We start from the raw sequence: 13,342 nt of genomic DNA, 5'->3' as shown, positions 1-13,342 counted from the left end.
CTAAACCAGGCCTTAATTTATTAGTCAATGAAAAGTATTAATATGAAGCTAATCTGGACATAGGTTTTAAAGAATCCTTCTTCTATTAGTATATTAACTAACTAACTAACTAGATGGCTTACCGAACCCGAAGGTTCATCACCGAATTAACCAAAGCCCTCCACCGGACCCTGTCCTGGGCCAACAAAATCCAGTTTCCTTCAACTCCTATCTCCCATAGATCCCGCCTGAGATTATCCTCCCATCTACGTCTAGGTCTCCCCAGCGGTCTCTTCCCTTCAGGTTTCCCAACCAGTACCCGGTGCACACCTCTTGTCCCATCCATGCGCGCTACATGTCCCGCCCATCTCACTCTTCTCGACTTAATCACCCTCACAATACTGGGGGAGCAGTACAGATTTTTAAGCTCGTCATTGTGCAGTTTTCTCCACGCCCCATCGTCTTCCCTCTTAGGCCCAAATATCCTCCTCAACACCCGATTCTCAAACACCTGCAATCTGTGTTCCTCCCTCTGAGTGAGAGACCATGTTTCGCACCCATACAAAACAACAGGCAAGATTATTGTTTTGTATACTTTAATTTTCAGGTTCTTAGAAATCAGACGGGAAGACAAAATATTTTGGACTGAGAAGTAGCAAGCATTTCCGGAATTTAGTCTCCTCCTAACTTCCTCACAAGTATCATTTTGATTTGTTATTGTTGTTCCCAAATATTTGAACTTTGTAACCCTTTCAAAGGATTTATTAGCTACCCTAAGATAATTTTGCCCGCCTGTCTTCTGATGACGAGATACTAACATGTACTTAGTTTTTTCTGAATTTACTTCCAGCCCCACTTGTCTACCAGCCTCTAGTAAAACTTCTGCGTTCCTCTTTATTGTATTTATATCGTCCCCCAATAAATTAACATCATCAGCATATGCCAATAGCTGATGTGTCCCGTTCAATTGCAAACCCTCCTGCCTACCTTGGACCTTCCTGATGGCGTATTCTAGCGCAAAGTTAAAGAGCAAGGGAGACAAAGCATCTCCTTGTTTTAGACCGTTCTTGATGAGGAATGTCTCAGATACATATTTACCTACTCGAATTTTGCTGCAGGTTTCATTTAAGCACATTTTTATTAGACCCACTAGCTTCTTTGGTATACCAAATTCAATAAGAATATTATATAGCACTTCTCTCTTCACAGAGTCATAGGCTTTTTTGAAATCTATAAATAACTGATGTACAGTCCCACCGAACTCCCATTTTTTCTCTAGTATCTGACGAATGCAAAAGATCTGATCAATCGTTGATCTGTTTCGTCTGAACCCACACTGATGATCCCCAATAGTTTCATTCGCATATGGGGTTAATCTTGCCAAAAGAATGTTGGATAGAATTTTGTATGAGGTTGATAGCAGCGATATTCCTCGGTAATTACCACACTCAGTCTTGTCCCCCTTCTTATAAATAGGAATAATTATGGATTCCTTCCATTGATGTGGCATCTCTTCCTTATCCCAAATTAACTGAATAAGCTTATGGATCCTCATATGCAACCCTTTGCCACCTGCTTTAATTAATTCGGCCGGAATCTGATCAATTCCTGGAGATTTATAACTTTTCAACTTCCCAATGGCTAGTTCCACTTCATCTAAGCTAGGTTCTGGCACCAACAGTTCAGCTGTATGCATTTTAATCTGTCTAATATCACCAGTATTATGAACATTTAAGAGCTCGCTAAAGAAATTTTTCCACCTATTCACAATTTTTATTGGATCTGCAAGCAAATTGCCACTATCATCCTTTACCAAATTAGTCTGGGGTTGATATCCTTTCTTAAAGTTATTAATGCCTCTGTACAGGTCTCTGATGTTTTTTTCCTTATTATTTGTCTCAAGTTCAGCAATTTTGCCCTTCAGGTATTCCCTTTTCTTAGTCCTAAAGGTTCTACTAGCCTCACGTCTCACGTTACATAGATTATCCGCATTTGTTTTGTTTGGGTTCTGCAACCATTGAAATTTTGTTTGCTTCCTTCGATCTATTAATTTTGAACATTCTTCATCAAACCACGGTTTATTTTGCTTTCTCCTGTAGTATCCTAGTTTCTCTTTTGCTGAAATTTTGATGCAGTTTCTGACATTTTCCCACTCCCTGTTGATGTCCACACTTTCATTATCCTCATTTGTCTCTAAAATTTGAAACCTATTCGAAATTTCAACTTGATATTGTTCCTTTGCCTCTCCCTCACTTAATTTTTTCAAATCAAATCTTTCTGTGTCAAAATTTTGTTTAGTTCGTCTACTTACTGAAAGCCGCTCCCTCACTTTTGCTACCACCAGATAATGATCAGTGTCGCAATCTGCTCCTCTGAATGATCTCACATCAATTACATTTGTCTGCCTTCTCTTATCTACTAAAACATGATCTATTTGATTGTGTGTTCTGCCATCTGGGGAAGTCCAAGTGTATTTATGAACATCACGGTGTGGAAATTTTGTACTTTTTACAATTAAATCTTTTGACGTAGCGAAGGTCACTGCTCTGACGCCATTATCATTACTAAGTGCATGGAGACTCTCGCTGCCTATTGTGGGTTTGAAGACATCCTCCCTCCCAATTTTTGCATTGAAATCTCCTAGCAGAATTTTCATGTGATACTTGCCAAATGTATCAAATACTGATTCCAATTCTTCATAAAAGCTATCCTTGATATCATCGCTTTTGTCTTCAGTTGGGGCATGAACATTAAGGACAATGATGTCGCACCAACGTCCTTCCAAAATTACGTAAGACAACCTGTCACTAACAAATTCTACTCTCTTAACTGCTATTAGTATATTACATATAATTTTTCTACTAATGAAAATCCAAATAGCTTTAACTATTAATAATGGAAATATTTATTTTCACTGATCATCTCCAATACAAAATAGTCAGTATGGGCCAGTGAAATATCCAATGAAAAATATCACTTAGAAGAATTAGGCATATGTGGGAGGATATTAAAATGAATCTTAGGGAAATATGGTGGAAGGGTTTATATTGGATTCATCTAGGTTGGGATGGGACCATAAGGCAGACTCTTGTAAACATGGTAATGAACCAAATCAGTTTAGAAGCAAACTGAGAACGAATTTTTTAAATAAAATTATAAATAGTGGATATGTATTTAACAAAGAAAGAAAGTAATGCAAATATAATCCAACAGAACCAAGAAACCAAGTTATACAAACTTTTGAATCTGTTATCTACCACATAATCTAAGATAAACAAATCAGTAGTTTTAACCCTACTGGTTCTAATTGCAACAAAGATTCTGCTCAAACACACAAAAGATGTTATTACTTTAGCAGTCATGCAGTGTGTTAATGTAGTCAATGGATACACCACCCTTTCAGTTAAATAAATTTCACTGCTCAAAACTTTGGTTTTGTTTGGTGTATTTGAAGAGTTTTAGAAACATGTCTTCCAGTATTGTAAAGTAAAGTAAAGAATGTGGGTGATGCAGGTCCATGTCAGCGTCATCCCCTGACAACACTTTACCCCTGGAAAGGACTCTGGTACCCACTGGACAGGAGGGTGGGTAGGCCAGAGCCTGTCTGGATGCAGAGGCTACAGAAAAAATCTCTGCCCATTTGCTGAACCCGTCAACCAGTCCCTAGTCAGTCACTATACTGACTGAGCTACCCAGCTAATTCCAGTATCATGGAGTCCATTTATAAATTAATGTTCTAAAGACTTTCAAAATAGTTACCAGCATAATATATTATGATGCATAGTCCAGAGAAAGTGTACTGAGTTTGTCAAATGAAAGAAAATTGCTTGTACATGAAGAATGAAAAATTAAAACTTTTTTGTCTTCAACATTAGTAAATACAATAGGAAAAATCCAAATGGGCATTTGCAATGGCTAGAATTTGCTACCTACATTTGAAATTAAACAAAATCAGAAAAGTTTTACTACAGTCAGGGCTCAACTGTTTCATTTCTGAGACAGAAGTTACTGAACTTATTTACAGTTATGTTTGTATAACATCTGGAATAACAGTGCAGACACACCAGAGATTGAACTGACAAAAGAGGTGGAAATTCCTTTTATGTCCACTAACAAATAACAATCAACAAATGACTCAATATAATGTATACATGTCATTGAAAATCATAAAAATGAAAGCTTTAAATAACACATATGAATGATTTTAAAAATCAGACTTAAATTTTATCTTCTATTCCTAAGTTTAAATATTTTGTCCTTTCCACAAACTTTTTGCACCCACACAATTATTTGAGTTAGACTACCTATATAGCACAGCCCAACTGTTGACAGTCAGTCTTTTACAGCATAAGGAAGGTTCATCACAAACCTTCCCTACAGTGATTACCAGATGGCTATTAGGCACAACCACATAAGTCACCACAAGTACATCTTACTGTACATGTTGGTCTTCAAGACTGTAACACCATATGGACTACTGATACCAACATCAACATCTTCACCACTAAGAACACAAAAATCTCGCATGCATCTTAATGATCCAGACTGCATAGCAAATTCTCCAATTCCAAACGCATCTACTGTCATGTAACCTTAACAGTGCTAACACATCATACAAATACTCTCCATAAATGTATCACATAGTATTAAATTTTTTTGTTGCTATCAATTGCCAACTTCAGGATATTCCAGCAATCATCTAATGAGATCGCAGAAAATCTCATAAAATAACATCATAAATGTGAGCCACATGCATTACCAGCATAATAATGTTTTTGGTGATAAACTGACAAGCAACTACGATATTACATCTTCACACAAATACCACAGCCATAATACAATAATAACACATTCTAAGAGGGTAAACAGTGAGAAAGTGATAAAGCATAAAGAACAATAAATATTTTTATTTCCTTCCTAATCAGAATACAAATATATACTGTCTCACCCTAAACGTACATAAATATAAAGATTTGCAAGCACACCACACCTTGGTGCAAAAGCACCATACCTTTACCTCAGAACCAAATGTAGGTGTGTCCAGTACGTATACACTGTCACTACCTTCATATGTAAGAAGAGTTCCTTATTCCCACTGGCCTGGTATTTGAATAGGTCTCAGAACTGTTGTGTATGTTCTGTACAGAAATCCATCATCCTCGACAGACAAGAATAAAGTTGTACCAATAAGACGCTATACAATAAAACAGAAAGACAATTTTCAAGTGTATTTAGACGTACCAAAATGTAATGATGTGTAATACACCAACACCATATAAAATGTTTCATTTTTATCTTTCTGAACATGTTGCCATCTTATATCCTAATAAATAGTAAAACCTTGCGAATATAGTCTTAGGCCAGCAACAATAGCACAACTGAAAACATGAACTGGAAATTGAACAATATAATACCTTTATTAAGTTTAAGGTTTTCATGCGTCATGTTTGTGTTTTGGATTAAAATATATAATAAAATACAGGTCAATACACAAAACTATATTTGGGTGTTAAAATTTAAAATTTAAATGTTAAAATTTTAAATTAGCGCTATTCATCACTATAAGGATGTTACATTTGAGCGCTTTCATTCATTTCACAACATGTTTCGATGTAATACATCATCTTCAGGTGTTGTTTTTTATTTAAAACTATTCCATATTATAATGCATGCCTTTCAATAATTTATTATTGTAATATGTGTTTCGCTGGTCTTCTCGTTTTTCCCATCTTATGTTTGTTTTGAATTATGCTGTAAACAAATGTGATGTGCACAAAGAACATATAACAGCTATCAAACAGAATAAGGATCACTCCGCCTACGCAAAACACATATTAAACACAGGACACACATATGGGGCAATAGAACAAACTTTAGATATTATAAAAATAGTACAAAATAAACGCCATAGGGAAACCATTGAAAAATACCATATACAACGGACACATAAACAAAATATTGCTTTAAACGACACTAACCTATATTTAAACAACCCGATTTTTAACACAGTACAAGTCATTGACTCAAGCACATGACCCCATCTACCTATATATACCACCCGCTCCTATACACGAAACCAGTACATGAACAGACAGTCAACCCGAGCAGACGTGTTACACCACACAACACGACTTATGGTATGTTATTGAGTTCTTACTATTACAATATAATTCTTACTCCAAACTTATTTGCATATAAAAATAAAAATGAATAACTACCAAATTTTATCACATTTGTTTACAGCATAATTCAAAACAAACATAAGATGGGAAAAACGAGAAGACCAGCGAAACACATATTACAATAATAAATTATTGAAAGGCATGCATTATAATATGGAATAGTTTTAAATAAAAAACAACACCTGAAGATGATGTATTACATCGAAACATGTTGTGAAATGAATGAAAGCGCTCAAATGTAACATCCTTATAGTGATGAATAGCGCTAATTTAAAATTTAAAATTTTAACATTTAAATTTTAACACCCAAATATAGTTTTGTGTATTGACCTGTATTTTATTATATATTTTAATATAATACCTCTCCCTGCCAAGCTTCATTATCATCACCTAAAGTGAGAAAAGGGACTTCAACTTCAAATGAGCCGTAACACAATGATATAAGTACACAAACACACTTTATTTATTTATAAACATACAAAATATACACTCAATGTATCATCTTCCTTCAATTTCAGTATACTGGTGTTGGTTTCTGAGTAGGAAGAAGGTTGAATCTCTTTTTTATGGTTATTCTCTGCCTAGAATACTTATCCTCAGGAGAGAAGCGAGCTGAAAAGAAGACATGAATCAGCCCAAAGTACAACTTCTGCAATTACAGGAAAACCTCAATCTGACAGTCAATAATTCAAAATACTGTATAATGAACAAACTGACTAGAAGGAAATGACTAAAACAGACATTATAACAGGGTGCAGAATTTCTGCCAATAATGTCAACACATTTAAACAAATTATGGGTACAGTTGTCTTTAGTTCCATTTAATGACAGCAGAAAAGGGAAGTGCATTGACTGCCTACCCACCTAATGCAGAAGTGAACACAAGAAATTCATGCTACTGTGGAAGAACAGGCATAGAATATGTCTACCACTTCCATTATTAAGCCTCTTCATTAACAGAAACTGATAGCAATGGAAAACATACGAGTTTACTAAATATGGAACGCTTAATAAAATCTTCTTGGAAATCAGCCACGTCAATTGGTTACATGAAGAGATTAACATTTCAGGATGTCTGATGTCGTCAGAACCCTGATGATGGGGAGAAAGATGGTTCCTGAAACAACGGTTTACGCGTGTAACCAACTGATGTGGCTGATGGCCCAACAAGATTTTATTGAGTTTAGTTGCCATGAAAGCTTAAAATCATATATGGAATACCGCATAAATAGATCTCAATTAAAATAACTATTGAGTGTACATGAAAAATCTTCATCTTAAACTCAGGGAAGGCCTACACAATCCCGTCGTGGTGCTCTTGACCGAGTGTCTTGATGGGCCGGCACGTTTACTTTGAACAAATTAGAGTGCTTAAAGCAGGCAGCAGCCACCTGAATACCGAGTGCATGGAATAATGGAATAGGACCTCGGTTCTATTTTGTTGGTTTTCGGATGCCCCGAGGTAATGATCAAAAGAGATAGACGGGGGCATTCGTATTGCGACATTAGAGGTCAAATTCCTGGATCATCGCAAGATGGGCAGAATCGAAAGCATTTGCCAAGAATGTTGTCTTTGATCAAGAACGAAACTTAGAGGTTCGAAGGCGATCAGATACCGCCCTAGTTCTAATCATAGGGGTGCAAAGTAGACCTACCTCATTGTGGTGCACCCTGGGCAACATCTCTGATGGCAAAGTGGTCTACAAACCTGGCAAATGAATCTTGCATCTTTGCACTTTATGATTGCTACTGGGAAGCAGGATGTGTTATGGGTCAAAGGTGAAATTCTATGTACCTGCCATTTGACATAAATAATTAAACAAATAAACTTTACCTGGATGGGCAGACACTGTTGGTATACCATCTGGTGCTGTCTTCTACAACATAGAAAAAATCAGGTATGAATAATAATATACACATATGAAATGTTTTAAAAGTATTATTTATCAAAGTATGAGTTACCTCTGCATTTAAAAACAATGCTGCATGAATTCTAGATCTAAGCACTCGACAGGAGGTTGGGTGAGTTCCTAAGCTTGTTTGGGTATGTTAATGATTAGATATGTCCCAGCACCTTGTCAAGATCAAACTTTAGTGCAACTGACAGTCAATTGCTTTTCTGAACACAGTGAGCATATCCCACTGTTAATGATAAATTTAATGGAACCTACTATTTTGCCCTTAATATAATCACATAATAACATATTAAACTTATTTAGGTCTATGCATAGTATTACGTGGAACCAATGTTACAATTAATAGGGTAGGTTAAGATAGAACACTTTTCTAATAAGTACCTAATAAATTCTGAGTTAAAAATAAAACATAGTGCAGTCAGCAACTAACCGTTGAAACAAACATATGTAAGTGTAAGTTGGAATTTAAATTACCTGTATTAGAACTGTCTGTTAATTTAGCAGAATATTACAAGATCCAAGGAAGAAAGTAGAATTTTTAATGCCTATGGAGACAGACCCCCCCCCCCCCCCCAAGAAAATTCAGGTTATCTGCATCATTTAATGGGATCGGAGGCAACAAGGTTAAACATACCACAGACTGGAAATACAGAAACCGCTTAATGCATTCAAGAAGTCTGGGACCAGTGCTATAGAGTACTGGGTATAATGAATTCTTCTCGGGCTACCAGCCTTGTTTCGGGAACCACTTTCGTCCTCGCCCTTAGGCTCAGGACGAAGATGGTTCTCGAAACGGTGTTTTCTCCAATAAACCACCTGACACGGCTGGTAGCCCAAGAATAATTCGTTAAACTTAGTCAACATGAAAGATTCAGATCATACAAGATTAATGAGTGTGATTCTGGACATCAAGAAAATCTCCTATACTGGAAAAGATGAACGCCATTTCGTTCATATACATAACAGAGGATTACAAAGAATAGAGGGAGAAACTATCAAGACATTCACTTACCTTAAATGTATACACTCTTTTCCCATCTTCACCCAGATAGTACATTAAGTACATCTTTAGCCACTAATGTACTTCAAAGCGGGCTAAATTTTGGAGACAAAAAGCACACAAAGAACAGCTTCAGGATACAACACACATTCGTATTAGTCCAAGCACTCTACCAACTCTTCCAATAGGTTTACATACAAAATACAAATATAAAATATTCCTAAGTATTACAGTAATAAGTGCAATACTTTCATCTTAACACGAAATCTTTGATGTATATAATAGAATAACTTAAGCAATATTTTCAACGAAATTATACAATTACAAAAATTGTCATAAATCAATCCATAATGTTGGCAATAATGACGCTTGGTAGAAAAAGAATCTTAAAATGCTATTGGCTGGATACGTACCGCCACTCTTAACTTGTGCTTCCATCTGTTGCAAGTGTAGCAAAGTGTATGAAAGTGAAATTAGGACAGCGGTAGCATAGTCGGTAATATTTTTTCTATCATCACAGCTCTGAAGCTGCAATTGACCGAGGATACTCCACATGGCATGCTGAGAGCCATCCAGCGTCTCGACGAACACTGCGGTTCTCATCTTCAGGGTGAATGTGTAACAAATAGTGTTGTTGAAGTGAACTGTTTTGTGGATATTATCCAACGTCCAATACTAAATAAAATCAATAAAAACCACGACGTTTCGGAGGTGGGAGTCTATCTCCGTCTTCAGGTAAAACCTACTCTGTTGGGCCCAGTCGATAATGTTAATCCCTGTCTCCAAAATAGTGTTGTCTGTAAAACACAGGTAACCCGAATGACCTACTTCGTTGTCGCAGAACTCAGCTGTTAAAGAATCATCTGCTTCAGTCACCAGTAGTAGAACCCACAGATCCAATGTATCTGAACTGTAACTGAGGCCGATATTTTGTGGATGGATTCACGATAAGAAAACAAAAACGATGTTCTAAAAGTCTAGAAGGGAGATGAGACACCCTTTTCTTGAGAGAAATGTTAAATGAAATACACATTCAAGTATTTATTAGCAAGTAGCTGGCTTGCTATTAGATTATGCCTCGTCAGTAATAATGCAGTCTCAGTCTTAGTCAGCTTAGAAAGAAATGAGTGTCATTACCAACTTAAAAAATACAAGTCACTTAAAATAAATTAGCGTTCAGACTGCGGTTAATCGATTTGAAACTCCATGACACAAGCTTACTGAAACTTATATCTGGCCTTCTTCTTCGATTGAGGTAAATGAGAAAAAGTGACACAACCACGGCGCAACGAATAAAATTATTCTGCTCTCGGCAAGAACTCAGCTCCCACATAAAAACTACTGCTTATTCAGACAGCTCTAAAGTTAAAATGAAGCAAATACATGAAACTAAATCATAACTACAGGGTTAAATAACAAGTGTTTACGAATTTAAGTATCTAAGGGCAATAATACTGAACTGAAATGAGGTTTGTGACAAAAATAAACAACATATTAGGGATACATGTATGATTCAGTTTACCTTCCGGACATTAAAAAACAACAATACATAAAACACTACGAGTAATTTATCCAAATTCTGCGTGGTTGTGAAATGTGGTCTTTTGTTTGAAGAAAGAACACAAATTGCGAATCGTTTTAACACCGAGTGATCAAGAGGATGTTTCGACCTAAAAAGAGCAATGTAGAGTCCAGTTCCGAAACTCGCTCAGTCGACTTCTCGCGTTTACCAACCAATTTCAGTTCTTGTCAATTTTCCTCTACTCTCCAGAGACACAGCGAATGACGAAAGTATGTCATGTAACCGGAGCGTAAAGCAGAACACTCAGTTTCATCTAAGAATGCACGTGGTCTTAACTGCGCTCCCCCCAAACTTTCTCGTGACGCGTGCCTATGCACAGAAACAAATTCATAATTCCCAATCCATCTCTATAGACATTCGTTTTGTTGTAAATGTCTTCAATTGTCAACTTGCAATAAGGGAGAGAGTTTTAAGTGCTTTGCCCACGACACCGGTAAATTAATTATTTCACATGGCGCTAGGTCGCTAGTCCATACCTATTTGGCGACCCCAGGGAATGTTTTATGCACGAGTAGTCTTTGTCAGGTGGCCATTTCCCACAAGACCCTGCTGTTTGTGAATTATTTCGAATATTTAAACATTGAAAGAAATGACAAGGTGGGTGGGAGATGTTGAAACCCGTAGGTGTATAAAATCCATATCTGAAGGATAAAACAAGAGTGGAAATATGCACGCCGAAAGTCCAATATGTAATATATACATATATGAGAGTTTAGGTTCTCATGGCGACAAATGTTAAGGTGGTTGTCTTCTGGGACGCTGCGCCATGCAGTCTGGTACATACTGACCGACGTTTCAGAGGAGCTTACTGCCTGCATCATCAGGCAATGACAAGTAACACTAAAAAGTTACTTCATATACAGAGGAACTCAAATGCCTGGATGCAATAAGAAATTATCTGGAACTTAAAAAGTTAACGTATCATAACATCAAATGGTGCGTGTTTGCGTGTCTGCCCCTGCTGATAATATTTCAACAAATTCAATGGGTTTCATGATATTGGTATACATACATACATCTTTATCATATTCCATGGATCCATAAGATAGTCAGATGACAATAGGATGTGGAAAAAGTCATAATAATAATACAATAAATATTATAAAGTACAATTCATGCTATTATATAAATTTCACGTAAAACAACAAAGGGTTCACCGGAATAAATCTACCCATTACATACCGAAGATAAATTATCACTTATTTGTAAACAACATAAATTCATTGACAGAGTAAGAGGAGTGTGTAATGAAAACGAGAGGTTGGCAACTGGTCTATGAGGCTGATTTTTATTCCTTGTGTTGACACTGTGAACAGCAGAATTAGTTTGAAAAAGTTCTTGTTTATTTACAATAAAGTTCATTAATGAGAATATATATTCACAAGGAAGAGCTAAGATCTCTAATCTCCTAAATAGACTTCTACATGAATTTCTAAGTTTTACACCAGCTATTAATCTAACACTTTTCTTTTGTAAAGTGAATATCTTTTTGCTGTTCCCATTAATTACCCCCTAAAATTATTCCATGAATATCATGCCAGTGAAAACTATTCAATTTCCATAATTTTTGTTTCCTACCGTCATCATATCAACATTCGGCGTACAAACTTTAGAGTTGGGCTGGTTTCTACCATTTTTAAGTCATTCAATTAAGATTCTGTAATAAACGACTAATTTATTTTAAAAAATTGCTACTTTTGTCGCATTACACTTCATGCACAATGCAAGGCAATCACTCATTCTGCAAGATAAATTCAATACAAAGCAGTAGTCTTAACCACTAAGCCGCGGAGATTCGATGCATGCATACATACGTACGTACATTCTATTAATATAACCCATTTTCATATACGAATAGTGCCTATAGTTTTCGCAGCACGTGTTGGTGGCTTTTCACTGTGAAAGAAAGAGATGATGTACAGCCACACCTAGAGCTCGGCAACACAGGTTTCTCTCTTGGGTTAATGGACACTCCTTTCTTACAGCTGTAGCAGGTGGTGAAATTCCCAGAGTCTACGTCAAACTTAGTAATGTTTAAAATTTTTTCAACCCCCTTAAAAGCAACTAGAAAACTGGGAAATGCCAGAAACTCAGCGGAGTTTATACTTTAGAAACCAGTCGCCTTAGTATTGTTGATAAAGGAGTTACACATGACGATTATGAGCACAAAATAAACACATTCATATCGGGGGGGAGGAGGGGGGTTGCTTTATATTTTACTTTTCTTTGTCCTCAAATATTAATGCGTCCTTTGCACGATGCAAGTAAATGAACATCGGGAGACGCATCCGCCCTTCAACACGTTCTGTCTCAGAAAGTACTCAACGGACTTCGATACAATTTGATACTGGGATCTACATTGAAAGTTATCGGGACTTCCGAATACAAAGCAGTAGGGCCAGCGATCAGTCGCGATGTACGTACATTCCCTTGACTTTCATAACACATTGCCCTACAAAATAACCTACTACTAACCACAGAACGTAAAGTTCCGGGAGTCCGAATTTCCTTTCTGTGAGTAGCTATCATATAAATTAGACTGTAAGCTGACTGACTACGGTTTAGACGGCCTGTATTGAAGTCCAAATGTACAGATGTAACAAAGACAACAAAGCACGACAAATGACAGACCTGACCTCTCGTCGGAGAGGACGCCACATGATGTAACGGCTTGACCAAAGAC

General features: G+C 36.6%; 1 protein-coding gene across 1 annotated transcript; it reads right to left on the bottom strand.

Moving 5' to 3' along the window:
- Positions 1 to 6,602: 6,602 nt before the first annotated feature.
- On the bottom strand, positions 6,603 to 9,263 carry Nop10 (Nop10 ribonucleoprotein). The gene is made up of 3 exons (XM_087351217.1): positions 9,090 to 9,263; positions 7,996 to 8,038; positions 6,603 to 6,773 (listed from the first exon to the last, which is right to left on the bottom strand). Exons 1-3 carry the CDS (start codon positions 9,141 to 9,143, stop codon positions 6,676 to 6,678), a joined length of 195 nt encoding a protein of 64 aa, XP_087207343.1. The 5' UTR covers positions 9,144 to 9,263; the 3' UTR covers positions 6,603 to 6,675.
- Between the last annotated feature and the right edge of the window lie 4,079 nt (positions 9,264 to 13,342).

Source organism: Zootermopsis nevadensis, unplaced genomic scaffold (assembly GCF_977971745.1).
Source record: "Zootermopsis nevadensis isolate Lab colony 2312 unplaced genomic scaffold, Znev_1.0 Znev_ptg000018l, whole genome shotgun sequence".
NCBI lineage: Eukaryota > Metazoa > Arthropoda > Insecta > Blattodea > Termopsidae > Zootermopsis > Zootermopsis nevadensis.
The sequence above is the reverse complement of the archived record's forward strand: the minus strand, read 5'-3'. Positions and strand labels throughout refer to the sequence as shown.

What these genes read in the sequence shown, in the direction of transcription:
- Nop10 (XM_087351217.1), bottom strand. Translation starts at nt 9,143, where the DNA reads ATGTACTTAATGTACTATCTGGGTGAAGATGGGAAAAGAGTGTATACA. An exon ending in AAAGAGTGTATACATTTAAG is followed by an intron (nt 8,039 to 9,089) that starts GTAAGTGAATGT and finishes TCTATGTTGTAG; the next exon opens with AAGACAGCACCAGATGGTAT. An exon ending in AACAGTGTCTGCCCATCCAG is followed by an intron (nt 6,774 to 7,995) that starts GTAAAGTTTATT and finishes TCTTCTTTTCAG; the next exon opens with CTCGCTTCTCTCCTGAGGAT.